This window comes from Amphibalanus amphitrite, unplaced genomic scaffold, assembly GCF_019059575.1.
Source record: "Amphibalanus amphitrite isolate SeventyFive unplaced genomic scaffold, NRLGWU_Aamphi_draft 000981F_arrow, whole genome shotgun sequence".
Classification (NCBI taxonomy): Eukaryota; Metazoa; Arthropoda; class Thecostraca; order Balanomorpha; family Balanidae; genus Amphibalanus; species Amphibalanus amphitrite.
The window spans coordinates 87,619-101,612 of NW_024882475.1; the positions used below are offsets into that span (position 1 = coordinate 87,619).

The following is a 13,994-nucleotide window of genomic DNA, read 5'->3' on the forward strand; positions in this document are numbered from 1 at the left end:
TTGCCCATGACGATTGCCGATACCAAGCAACAATATCACATGCAGCTGCTGCATATCGCGTGAAATTTGATAAAACACAGTCTTTTTAATAAATACATGGCTCTTGAATAAGATGCTTATTTGAATGTTCGTTTTTCGTGATTTTTTTATGGAAATGTCATATCGTGGCACTCATCATAAAACAAATAACCGGGATATGCAGCTAGACTAAATGCAAATATCACCATATCTTAGCTAGAACATGCAAATCTTACTTCATCGCACTCTTGTATCAGACAAATTACAAGTGCAAGACAACAGCTGCAATTAAAACGATTTGCAAACACGTCAGACAAATTACGCCGACAAAACATTATATGAAGATTTCTTCGAACATATCTGTAATGGGTGTATTTAACTACATAGCAAATGGATCACTGTCAATTCTAAACAGCAAGCAGAAAAAAACAGAAGGGCTCTTTTGGCTTTTCAAACTCGCTCAAAAGCTGGAAAGATGTTGACAAGCTTACAGTTTGCCTTATATTACCTACGAGTTAAGAACGGCATTCAGCTGTCGCTAGCAAACAAGCTCAGAAAGAACTGAACCGTAAATAAAGACAAAATCAACCCCGGATGCACCTCCATTATCTTTATATTACAATAAAATACAAACAGGATGCGTAATTATATATGGACGTTACAACATAAGCTTCCCAAGTGAACCAAAGTATTGACATTTTTTTAATTAATGAACAGTCAGTGGTTTCTTTAGATCTAAGATGGTTACGAGATCGAAAAGAAACGTCCGGTTGGGAGGGCGTCATTTCATCAGATAGAGCGACTACATAACAAAACTGTGTTTCATTCGTTTAGCCAGTCACCCAACGACCAACACCGTGACGCACACAGCATCACTCGTCAATGGTGCGCCTCCGGTGCATATCTGCGGGGTATCTGGCCGTGCAATTAGGTGCTGTCGACCGGCACCCCTGCAGGGCCCCGATTGGGGAGGACACAAGTACCGCGCCGGTCCCCCGGGCGGCAGGGCGGCGACGGACCGGAAAATACAGGCCCGCGCCGGTAACGAGCCACCAGCACCTGCTGGATGGGAAAACAATTTGTGTGGAGATAGAATGCATCCTGGTGGGCGCCGGTGGGATGCCACCATCGCGGCCCGGCGACAACAGCAAACTTGCTGGAATTGTGAGCAGGTGACGGCTTGTCACTGGGTGTCTACTGTATTAGTTTGCGATTGCGCGGGATCCTGCCGTGCGAGATATTCAGGCAGGCTGCAGATAAGAAAAAAACGACGGTGTGATTGGAAAACTTTTGGGACTTTGGTTATTGTGACCTTGTGCATTTTACATCCCTAATTTTGCATTTGCAAGAGCAGTGAACGGTAGAAATAGCGTGTTATGCTCTTACCTATACATTTTAGTGCATGGGCTTTGAATAGTTACATTGAGGTAGAAGAAAACTGTTTCAGCTATTCGTCCATTTCGTAACCATCTGATCAACATAATCATTAATCACCTCTGCAGAAGTTTAGAGCGCATCCTCGTTTTCTTTTCATACAATTTCTCGTTTTCACAATCAACGATCGTTGATCTTACGTCCCTCTACCACCACCTCCCGAAGCATGTCATAGCTGTCGCTCTAATTTATACCCTGCAATGTCCCAGCAGCTTGCACCGACCAACGTCACACCTCACTCCACCTCCCTCTCACATCCTTCCACCCGTCTCTCCCCGCTCACCTGGTCTGACTCCTTCTCCTCTGCCTCAGCACCAGACAGCCGCAGCGACGGCAGCTTCACGGGCGTCACGGCGAACCTGGACGTCCTCCTGACCGGCACCGGCTCCTCCTCCGCCTCGCGCTCGTCATCTGAAGGACAGGCGAGTCGCGCTCCGGATACCTCTACCACGGAGGGCTCCTCCTCGGCGGGCGGCTCGGGGCAGGCGGCCACGTCGGCCGCCTCGGCAGCCTCGTGTTCGCGGCGCAGCTCCTCGCGGCGCTCGAGGGTGGCCAGTGCCACCAGGTCCTTCCAGTTGCGGTTGGGCCGGCTCAGACGCACCCTGAAGGGCGAGGAGGGGTGGTATGTGGGAGGGGCGTGGGTTTGTCGTTTCACACAGCGCTGGTTCAGTAGATAGGGAGCAGGTGCGGATAGGGAGCAGGTGCAGCGGCGGACCATGTGGATCAGCCGTGACCGTTAAACCGACAGCTGACAATGTACTACGGGGACGACCGGAAACGTATTACAGCGGATTGCAGGACTGCGGATTGGAAACGGATTAGCAGCCATCGCTACAAAACTATATCTACAGCCATATGTTTTGTTGAAGCAGGAGAAAATGAGTCTACTTTATGCAAGTCAGGGGAGGCAATGATGAATGAATCCTCTCTTCTGTATATTATCATAATGATTGTGAAAACGTAAGACTCAGTCTATCTATAATGTTTCCCATACCTGCTACATTGCATGATTAAATCGAGACATCCAGGCATTTTAATGGCACGTGCACTGTACCACACTTTTCAAAGTTTAATGCAGTGCTTTAACCCTCGCCGGCCGAGGGGGGGGGCGGGTGCCGCCCCCCCCCCCATAGGGTTTTTTTCGCGATAGCTCCGAACACGCTGGCGATAGATAGCTGAAACTTGGCATACCTGACCTTTGATCCAAGCCGGATCTTTTGACACCAACCGCATTTTTGGGTCAGGTCAGGTCACTGACCTATGACGTCATAAGTGAACCTCTGCACGGTCTTCAGATGTCGCAACTTCGCAACGCCCTCACTGCCAGAGGAGATGTCACAGGGAAATGAAACTTGCAGAATCTAGTATCCATTATGAGTCCCACAACTTGTATATCTCGGATTTTTCCTAAAGGTCATATAAGGTCAGGTCATTTTCGTGACCTCACCATTATAAGTCAATGGGGAAAAATTCAAACTGCTATTCTGGCGCCGGGAACGATCTCCAACTATCTCAAGCACACAGAATCGTGATTTGATGCACTCCTTGCAAGGTTAGATGCGTCACTTTTGCAATGTTGACCTTGCGTGACGTCATTTATGACGTCATCAAGGTCATATTAGTTTTTCGTCAATAACTCTTGATCAAATTGAGCTAGCGAGTCGGGAAAGCCACCAATGGACTCAGGACGACCTGCCGAATCGAATGATATGCGACATGACCTCTTTCGACCAACTTCGTGACCTGGAGGTGCTGACCTGACCTTGACCTGAGGTCAACACCCCAAGTTGACCTGACCCGGACAAAAAGTATATCATTCGACGCGCCTGAGCGAGACGAACACGATGCTGCCAAAATCGGCGCTCTGCGGCCGTTTTTTGCGAAGTTATTCACCAAAAACTGAGCCGTACCTTTGGGCACTTGACCTGACCTCAGAGGTCACCGGTTGACCTAGGACCTTAAAATCGGGTACCAATCTCTGCGTCTCGTAACGGCGCACACGCTCGTTTTTTCCGCGACGCGCTAGCTCCACCAGGGGCGAAACGGCGAGGGGGGGTCGTACCCGCCCCCCCCCCCCCTCGGCCGGCGCGTATGTAGAAAACCAATAGGTCCGGCGAGGGTTAATATTGCCAGCCGTGTGGTTCAAGGGGTGTGGTTAAACGCGTTGAACCCCACGGCTGCTGACGTCACTATCAATTATAGTTGTGAGCTTTTTGGCAGGTATGGGAAACACCTTCCAGCCCTAAGGCCGGGAATTCAATAAATGTCACCTCGCTTTTTTAGCGAAAAGCACCTCGGGCCTAACGGCCCTCGGAGTTTTCGCTATAAAACCTCGGTGACATTTATTGAATCATCCCGGCCCCGGGCAGGAATATATTAACCCGCGCGGGGCTGGGGTCTCCAGCCGAACGCGCGGGGCTGGGGGGGGGGGGGTAAATTTTACCCCCCCTGTTATCTCCCGAACTAATGATCCGATTTGGAAAATTCAAACGCCAATCGAAAGCTCTCATCACGAACTACTAAAAACATGTACTTAATTTAAAGTTTGAGGTCAAGGTCAAGGTCAGGTCAAGGGTACCTACAAATTGCAAGTTTCTACAGTATCGGCCTTGCACCGTAGTTGCCGAAGAATGGAGTCATGGACTGAGACTGATCGCCCAAAATGTGTTCTTAGGCTACCAAGACAATATTCGTTGCATACAATATCATTCAGAGGTCAAGGTCAAGGTCAGGTCAGGTCAGGTCAGGTCACCAAAAAACAAAATATAGAAAAGGGCATGTGCGACACATGTTTTATGGGTCATTTTACTCATGGAATTCAATAGGCACACTCAATAAGTGATATGGACCACCTCTGGATGAATTTCAGGTCGAGGTCAGGTCAAGGTCAGGTCAAGTGAGGTCAAATTTTGAAGTTGGTTGTTAAGGCCTAAAAGGGTGTCTATCTGATGCAGTTTTTCACGGCGAATCGAATGGTGCTATTGTTGTTTCCGTACGAGGTCTAGAACTTCCAAAAAAGTCATTTTTCAAAAATTTTGTGTGTCGTGACGTCATAAAATTTTGAATAACTCCCACATTTTTCAACCGATTCTTCTAAAATTTGGTATGTAGGTGCACATAGACCACTTCTTTGACATATATTCCGGTTTTTTCGATAGACTCAAAATTTTGGATTTTATAATGATTTTCCCCAAAAAATCAGTTTTTTGAAAAAATTTAGGCCAAAATCCAAAATTTTCAAAAAACCGAGATAGCCATTTGATAGACAAAGTAAAATTACGTATAACCTTTTTTGTTACGTCTTGATTCCTTTAAAAATGAAGATGTTAGCGGCGTTTGAACTTTTGCCGTTTTTGAGGCGAAAATGGCGAACATGACGTCACTAAAACGTCAATTTCTCAAAAAATTTCCGACGGATTTCGCTCAAATTTTCAGGGAACGTGTCAAATTGATGTAAGAAAAGGTACTGAAAGTTTGGCGGCGCTGCGCGCCGCCGTTTTTGAGATATCGCAAATATTCGCGAGGGGGGGTAAAATTTACCCCCCCCCCAGCCCCGCGCGGGTTAAGACTTAGGTCATCAGTTACCTCTAAACGGCTCAAGCTACGTAGCGCCCAGATTGCGGCCACGGACCTAAATGTGGTACCTCAGTTCACCCCTTTGCCATAGGGAAATTGTGCTAAATTTACATAAAAGACACTGCAGTGACATTGCAGTGACCATCTGCACAGCCACCTTCACGCTCAAAATAATCGTCTGTTCAAGCTCTACATGAATCAGCCATTGAAAACAAATTTAAATGATATTTAACTGCGGTACCGGGGGCTCAAAGAAAAATTTCAGCCTCGGTTTAACCTTCGATCAGCATCATTTTCTAGCCAAGCTCGGGTTTGACTGTCCCTGCGTCGAACGTTCATGGCCACATACCCTCACCTTCACGCTTCATTGAAAGCCTATTAAATTCTCTTTCGATTGGTATGTATTTGGACGACCTACGACAAAAAATAGGTGCGGTACTTTGGCAAAAGGCAAAGAGAAGTTCCAGTGAAATGTGGCGCAATGGCGTGGGTTCAAATCTAGGTAGGGCCATCTAATTTCCGCCGTAACGTGTAATGACCGCTAACGGCGTCAACCGCTTCTGCTGTTATTATCTCGAGAACGGGTGGTCATAGCGCGACGCACGAGGCAGCAATCGAAGGGTCTAAACGAGGAGCATCTATGCCATATCAACTTTCTCTCATAAGGTCACGAGGGGTCAGGTCAGGTCATGGTTAGGTCAACGTTCAAAGTTGCAGGTTTCCACTCTAGCTGCTGCTGAATTCCTTTCATAAGGAGTCATACGCTTCTAAGAGACCGAGCTGTGTGTATATGTAACGGCGATGTGTACTGTGCACCAGGTGTCGCATTGATGCACGGGAGTTCGGCGTTATTGCACTTGCAATTGCATTGGTTATGAAAAATGACGTTTTTCGACGTTTCTGTAGTTCCTCAGTCCAATTCGAGGATGCTGGCTGAGTCCAATGGCAACATCCTCAGGGTGCTTTGCAATAGTTGGATGCTCAATTGCTTGCAACATTGCAAAATTTTGCAATATCGCTCAAAACTGGATTTCCACTAATTGGGAGTCGCCGTACTAGTTATTAATACATATTTTGCAATTATTTAGTTTCAGTTTGTACGATTGCATCATGTGCAAGGTCTTGCAATGTCCTTCAAATTTAAAATTCGACTAAATCTAAGAATTTGGATCGATTCGAACAAATCTCCCCGTCGTTGATGTGTTAAGACCGCTAGTATTTCACGCTAAATAAATTGACCAACTCAATCCAGTGTCATGTCATCCAGTGTCATGAACATCACAATGTCAGATACCGCTCCAAGCACTCACGTCCTCTCCCCCTCCCCACGCACAAGGAAATCAGCGAGTATTGGGAACCTCAATAGTATATTTACAAACCAGGTAGGAACACACAGTTTGCTTACATGCATTGCAGGTGCAGTTTACTTGCAAACAGAGCAGATACAAATATGAGAAAACTAAACAAGCGGTTGCTAGTCACATCATGAATCGTAGAACTTCAACTTAGCATCGCGAGCGCCCTCCAGAACGCTCTTGACAACGATGTTGATGCGTAGACAAAAGACAAATCGAGCAACCAAACAATATACGGCAAATGGGCGTGCACATATTTCGTACATTACGCGTGCCTTATGAAATCGCATATCATTCCAGGCAAGGGTTAATACAGTTATTAAACTACAGTACAACACGAAGGTAAAAACATGCGGGTCTTCACCTAAAATCGAACACCGGTTCACGATCAATCTCATCTCCTCAGCAGCACTGCACGCCTTGCATACTAAAGGACCGACGTACTACTAGATACAGTTATTTACATACATTACAATACAAACCACGAAACATCAGCGCTCTTGATGAACGCAGCACACATTACAATACACACAGTTAAATCACTGGCGTTTTCACCTAGGCCGAAACATCAGTTCACATCAGTCAGCACCGTTTTCTCCGCATCATTCCACACACTCACACATACCACAATGATCTGTTCACCGCCTGAACGGCTTGCTGCATCTGGATGGCACCCGGCCTGGTGACGCTCCTCACCCTGACGTTTATGGCGTGGTTCAGCGCCTCCACTCGCTGCTGCTGGAACGCTCGTAGCGATCCAAAATGTTCGATCAGCAGTGGTATATGGCACATCATGTGCACATAGTTTGGAAGCTCGTCTGAGGCAAACGACTTCCGAAACTGCTTTGTGAAGGCCACTACCGATGCTTGCAGCTGCTCGAGGTTGGGTGCGTCGGAGTTGATGAGCTTCCACACCTGCTGGAACTTCTCCACGACAGCAATCACCCGATCTGCCCTAGACGGTGGCATCAGCGTGCGCAGCACTGCCTCTTTCAGGAAGACGGCTTCCATCATCTTCTCTCTCTTGGACTTATCCAGATTTGAAAATCTCAGCTTTCCGTTCTCATCGCGAAGATGGAACGCGCTTAACTTATGGTGCTGACACACGGCTAGGAATTCACCGATCTGTCGCTTATCCATAAAGTTACAGCAGCGCACGAACAGCTGATCAGTTACACGTAAGTACAAGTGCAAAATGTCAATGATCACAAACTTATATCTCGTAATGTCCACAAGCGGCGGCTGCTTGTAACCCGGGTCACTGGGTCGCAGTGCAGGCAACGCGATCGAACCATCTGGTGCCTGACGGAACCTCGCCTGGCACTTCCCGTCCGCACAGCACGCACCCCACCTGCCCTTATTGCAGCTGCAATAAATGCACACGTCTCTACCATTAGCACTCTTGTACCCTAGGTACAGCAGAATGGACTTCAAGTCCGCGCACAGATAGTACTCCACATTCACGTGGCGACCCCCTACATCAATCACTGCATTGAGCTCACGCTCAATTTGCTCCCAGGCGCTCGAGTCTCTCACCAGCTCGTAGGTCTCTGCACCGGGGAGACTGATAACAGGCACGATGTACTTGGAGCTTTGTGTATCCCTCTCGCACACCAGGGACAGCGAGAATGTCACTGCGCTAATGTTGCGCGACGGGTTATGTCCGTCCACTGACACCTTCACACGGGCAGGCCCGTCGCACCGACATTTCGACAGGAGATTCTTCAGGAGCATGCCCACGTCGGTGGCATGCTCATTTAGAGTGTTCCTGGCCGTTGTCAGCTTTTTCTCGGATGGTTGGTTGGACAGCTTCAGTTGGCGGTACTTTCTGAGGCTGACTCCCGCCTGATCAAGCCTGGTGACGGTCTTCCTTGGAGACTCCTTAGACACCAGAACATGCTCCTGTCCTGTCTTTTCCTTCAACTCTTTCAGCACCATGCTCTTCATCCTCCGGATGTTCCGTGGGCTTTTTCCTGGCGCTTTTGGCGGCTTACTCTTCTTCTTGGACTTCTTCTTGGATTGGCTGCTTTCCAGGCGGCGAATGTTCATTTGCAGGCAGTCCACAAACGCCTTGATCGATTCATCACCAACAAAGTACTGAACCTTGATGGGAGGCGCCTTTGCCACTTTTGCTTGCAGCTGCTCGACTTGTTTTGATCCCGCAGTAGCACGTTTTGTCAGCCTCCTAAGATACTGACAGATGGATTTCACATTCTGGATGTCTACCTTTGCTGATGCTGGAAGAGATGCTGCTACCTTTTCTTTTAAAAACTGCTCAATCGATGCCTCTTCTATCACAACATGTCGGCGTCTACCAACGTTCAAAAACTCAACGACCTCACCCAGCGGCACACCAAGCTGGAACATCTTGAGCTAAATGTTTAGGTCACGGCGCACGTGGATTTTTGCCGTCACCGTGTACAAGTCCACGCTAGGCTTCTTCCGCACACTCAGAGTCACTGACTCCGCAAACACGACGAGGTTACCGTCTTTTACCGTGCACGAGTCCTTTATCAGGCCTTCAAACACAGCTTTGTGCTCCTTGAACAGGGCGACTTGCGGAGCAGTGCACACTTGCTGTACTGTGAAGTGGTCCCTCTTTGTGGTCTTTGCAGCGCGGGCAGCCAGCCTCCGGAGAATCGTCAGGTGCTCACCACCTGCGGAAAATAAATTTGCGTCAAGAACAAGTTGTTGTTCGATTATCACAAAAAGCCGACCAACTATACCAAACACCAAGGAAGAATGAAAATGATAACTGGGCTATGGTAGAAACTATGGCAATTCTGTAAAACTTGGACGAGCATTCACACAATTTTGAGCAGGAAAGTGTCCAGGGTGTTCAATATTTGGTAAATAGATATTGTAGTATTACAAATTTACTATATGTATGTGGGAGAGTATTCATGGAATTCAGGCAGCAGTTTACCCGATCTGGAAAAAAAATGCTGCACCACGCAACATGTTGATTGTTGTATGCAGGGTTGTGCTCGACTCATGAGTCATGAGTCAAATTTGACTCGACTCTGACTCAAATGAGTCGAGTCGAGTTGAGTCAGCCGTAAAAATCAAGGCTTTGAGTCAGTGTCCCAAAATTTGCCGATCTGGGTGAGAACTGACACCCAAAACGGCCGCAATTTTCCCCTCCGATGCGAAACATTTGGAGCCAATTTTCCACTCCTAAAACAGCCCTGAAACGTTACTTTTAATATAAATTAATTAGCAGGATTATCACTCCCAATTCACATTAAATATCTAAGTTTGTCCCACGCTCACCTGCCGAGAAACATACCTACAATTCTTGACGCATGTACAATTCATGAGTAAGCATGTTAATGTCGGGTTTTTCACACCTGAATTTTGCACTCTCTTCATCATTTTGGAGGTTGAATTTTCCACTCTGACACCCAGGACCAAAATAAATTTTGGGACACTGATTTGAGTCGAGTCAGAGTCGAGTCACGCTGATGGTCATTAGAGTCAGAGTTGAGTCAACTGGATACTCTTTAGAGTCACTGATTCTGCCGAAGAGAAAACGCTAATATTTCAACTTTATCTGAAGCTTTATATGGAGAGAACAAACCTCCAGCCACATTCGACCGCACCCCCACCCCCTCCCGGTCAACAACTTTTGGCGAAATTAGGCAAAATGTGATGAGTCATGAGTCATATTTGACTCAAATCCGACTCATTCTGACTCAAATGAGTTGAGTAAGAGTTGAGTCAGGCTGGGAAATTTGGAATTTGAGTTGAGTCAGATTTGAGGCAACCAATAAAATTTCAGTGGTGAGTCAAGTCAGAGTTGAGTCACCTAGGTTATCAATGAGTCAGAGTCGAGTCAGCCCGAAAAATTTGAGCCGAGCACAACCCTGGTTATATGTGCCACAAATGAGGACCATATTGGCAATCAGCACCCAACATGACTTCATTATTTATCATAGTGTATGCTTGAACAAGGTGGGATACAGCTCGCTATTTCAACATGTTGTCAATTGTTAATGCTACAAAATATGAGATAGACAAGAAGAACATTTCATGAAATCAGAAATGACATTTTTATACAATCCTAGTAATTTGTAGACAGTGGATTTTAGATTAGATTTTGGGCTGACATAAGACATTTTCCAAGGTGAGTGCAGCACACTGGAGTGTTGTGCTGAAACATTGATAAGCACTCGGAAGTACATCATGTTAATTCAATATCATGCAAATACAAATGTGTTCAAGTTGTTGATCTTCTGATGAGTTAAACAACAATATAAGTTCAACAGCCAAAATGTAATGGACAGTTTTAGAACCTTATGTAGCCCTAGCAAAGCTGCATAGTGGTACCTAGTGTTATGGTATCTAGTGCGGGCACCACCATGCACGGAGCAAGCCGGTATTAGCTAGGTAGGTAGGTAGGTAGGTTACAGGCAGGGTATATTTAAACAAATCTGCACTGTGTCACAAAGCTGGGCAGAGGGCCCGTGACTTTGTTGATAGACCCAACGTAACCCCAAAAACGGAAAGGCTCCTAATTTTGTCCACTATTTTTTTAGAGCACCCTAAACTTTGCTTTCATAAGTAAAATAGAAGTAAAATAAGATTTTCAACACAAAGGCCAGGGGGCCTCTCCAGAGTGGCCATATAATTCTCATGAGGTGGTAAAAGGGCCCTTGTGCTGTTCGGAGGGACCTTGTGATGGTCAAAAGGCCACTATTTAGTGAACTTGCAATGTTGCAAAACATTAACTTTTTGTTTATGTTTAAAACAGTTATATCTTTGAGACGTGGTGGGCTAAAATCAACAGGGCCTACGTCTCAAAATCTTAGGCCTGCGTCCCAAAATGGGACGCAGTAGGTAAGTAGATTGAAAAATAAAATATGCCCTGGTTGCAGCTTAGGTTAGGTTTGTTAAAGTGAGATTCAGCTTGGTTAGGTAAGGTGAGGCTATATACACTTACAAATAATCATTTAAGCATACTAGTCCACATTCAGCTATTGGTGACACATGCGTTACAGAAACTACAAAACTGCTGAGGCAAACTATGGATTAATTTGCTTTAAATTTGCAGCATTTGCCAGGTATGATCTAAATTTTACTGTGCTATATTTTCAACAAAGCTAAGATGATACAAAAAAACTAGGATTAATTTACCAATTCACATACAAATCCACATGAATTGACCACAGTCATCAAGATGGCACAAACATGGCGCACATTCAAGATAAGTTCTTACCGATATGGAGAACTCGCAGACTGTGCTTCGCCCGACTTTTTCCCATTTCAGACTCGAAGAACCGTAGTTCAGGTAGCTACGATACTGTATAATAGCCTGAATAAGCGCAATATCACAACGACGATCAGATAAATACCTCTAACACCAACGGGAATCCGGAATGGCGCACGCCGGGTTGCGTTTATAGAGGAGCAAAATAATAAAATATTAAATAAGAAATGTACAATATGTATTAACATAATTGTTATTTGTATTTTTAAAATTTTCTAAGCAAATATTTTAATCTTATTTTCTATTAACAAAGCCTTTTTTAAGAAAAAAATGTAATTTCACCACTAGCACTCTCCAATAACGGAACGGGCCGGTCGGCCTCGGACGTTCCGTTATTACCGGCGGACCCCGCGCCGCTGGCCGCAGTCTGGGCGCTACGACGTAAAAACGGTTATTTACACTCTTTTGAGTGCCCACTTACTCATTTATCCATCGGCTACACTTATCTAGGTTCGTTGTTTCTGTCTTCTGAGATGGCGACCCCAACTGATGCACACTGGGCAAATATCATACCATACGATAACACGTTCCGCTGCATCCGGTCTACTTCTAAACTGGAGTGACCCTAGAAGCCGCTGAGCAACTTCTGATTTCGCTATGCATCTCACGAAACCGATACCACCGCCCATCAATGCCGGGCCGGGTCAGACAGGCCTCACTTCTGCAATGACACATATCGGTGCCGCGCTGCAATTGGTGCCCAGATGCAGCACTCTGCAGTCATCTGCTCCCTCTGCAGCGGTGCCAGATGTCGGCCGATTCGGTAAATCGCTCCAACTTGCCCGGCCCGTGCAAGACAAATGGTGCTAGCCAGGATTTGGCCCGCTGCGAATATTTGGCGACAGCCGGCTCGGCCCGGACGGCGTCACTGGCGGCCATATGAAGGCGGCAGGCGGCGCATTTTCCACCTCCCAGGTGCCCATGGCGAGCCTTTCGACACCGGTTTATAGTCGGCCAGAGAGAGATTGGTGGCACACCGGGGGCCGAATGGCTCCCAACCATGGCTGCGTGGGTGTGCATCGGTGCGGCTCAAACGGACAACGAGTGGTGGAATCGGCTGTGCGCGACGGGTAACGCTAGGATGTATTTTATTTCGAACTTTTTTAATTTTAAATGCAGTGTGTAATATTACTGTTACAATATTACTGTTACAATAATATTACATATATTTATCATTTACATACTCGTATTGTCTATGTGATCAACATCTTATAAGTATTGTGCATCTCCTTGGAAAGTGTAAGGACAAAGGCTTCATATAAGGTTTGACTTAGAAATGGCAAGCTACGTCGTGAGCTCGAAGTGTAAATCACATCAACAAACGTTGTCGGAGATCCATATATGCAGACATGTCACCCATTTCTCCTCCGCGCAAAAGTGTGAATCGTGTGTCCGCAAACGTTATGAGCACAAATAAACACTCATTTGACCATGCCTTTTGTGCAGCTCTCTCCTGTCTCCACCCAAGCATTATACAGCAGATGAATTGCATTCTTATTTCTTTTTCTGATCCTTTTCCCAACCCAATCGACTCAATTTAGGGTGTCCTCTCCCTTGCCCCTTCACTCAGCTGACTCACTTTTTGTGCGTCCCTCTCCCCCAGTTCACTCACTTTTGTGCGGCCCTCTGGCCCAGTTAACCCTATTAGTGGCAGGGGGGGGTTGTTTTTATCCACCCCTCAGGTTTTTCGGGAATATCTCCGAAACCGCTAAAGCTACGATGCTGAAATTTTCTGACTTTTCCTAAAACTAAATTGGGCACATTCCCTGAAAATTTCAAGTTCATAACTTTACCAGGGGCGGCTCCAGAGCACTGGGAATTGGGGGGTCCTATTCGTGAAGCGAGTCATTTGGGCGAAGATCACGATGCTACACCAGTTTTACGAACAGTGAATAAAAGGTATCATGTGATAACATATACAGTTATTGTGCATCCTCTTTTGACACGTTTTTGCTATAATAGGCGGATCCAGGCGTCCAAAAAGGGGGGTTATGTTTTACCTCCCAACATAGGTGCCCTGACACCGCCTATGCATTACCAATACAATTTTAGCCGTTCTTTCATAAGAAAATTATAACATAACAAGACCATTACCACCCTTTTTAGAAAGAGTACCAACAAAAACCTTATTTACTATACTTTTTGTGTACCCCCAATCTCAATGATCTGTATCCGCCTATGATTTTTGAAAATGCATATTTTTAGGATCCATGTGAATTTCTGGTTCATTCTCTATCGATCGGCAAAAGTTGCGTTAAGATTGGTTCAGAAACCTGGCCGTGATTAACAGTCTAAAATGTATCTGCAATTTGCCCGTTTTTACCCCCCTCTACCCCCCTATT

General features: G+C 46.1%; 2 protein-coding genes across 3 annotated transcripts in view; both read right to left on the reverse strand.

Moving 5' to 3' along the window:
- LOC122368845 (chloride channel protein 2-like) overlaps positions 1 to 13,994 on the reverse strand; it is an 87,321-nt gene that overhangs the window by 15,231 nt on the left and 58,096 nt on the right. Inside the window, exon 14 of the mRNA XM_043343118.1 lies at positions 1,736 to 2,054. Within this exon, the coding sequence (XP_043199053.1) occupies positions 1,736 to 2,054 (319 nt within the window). The remainder of the gene's footprint in view (positions 1 to 1,735; positions 2,055 to 13,994) is intronic.
- LOC122368843 lies at positions 6,377 to 11,763 on the reverse strand. Of its 2 annotated transcripts, none has more exons than XM_043343113.1 (2): positions 11,602 to 11,763; positions 6,377 to 9,040 (listed from the first exon to the last, which is right to left on the reverse strand). In XM_043343113.1, the coding sequence occupies exon 2, from the start codon at positions 8,748 to 8,750 to the stop codon at positions 6,999 to 7,001; it is 1,752 nt and encodes a 583-aa protein (XP_043199048.1). In that variant the 5' UTR covers positions 8,751 to 9,040; positions 11,602 to 11,763; the 3' UTR covers positions 6,377 to 6,998. The 2 variants fall into 2 exon arrangements, with proteins under 2 accessions (XP_043199048.1, XP_043199047.1); XM_043343112.1 differs by lacking the exon at positions 11,602 to 11,763 and adding an exon at positions 11,520 to 11,539.

What these genes read in the sequence shown, in the direction of transcription:
- LOC122368843 (XM_043343113.1), bottom strand. Translation starts at nt 8,750, where the DNA reads ATGTTCCAGCTTGGTGTGCCGCTGGGTGAGGTCGTTGAGTTTTTGAAC.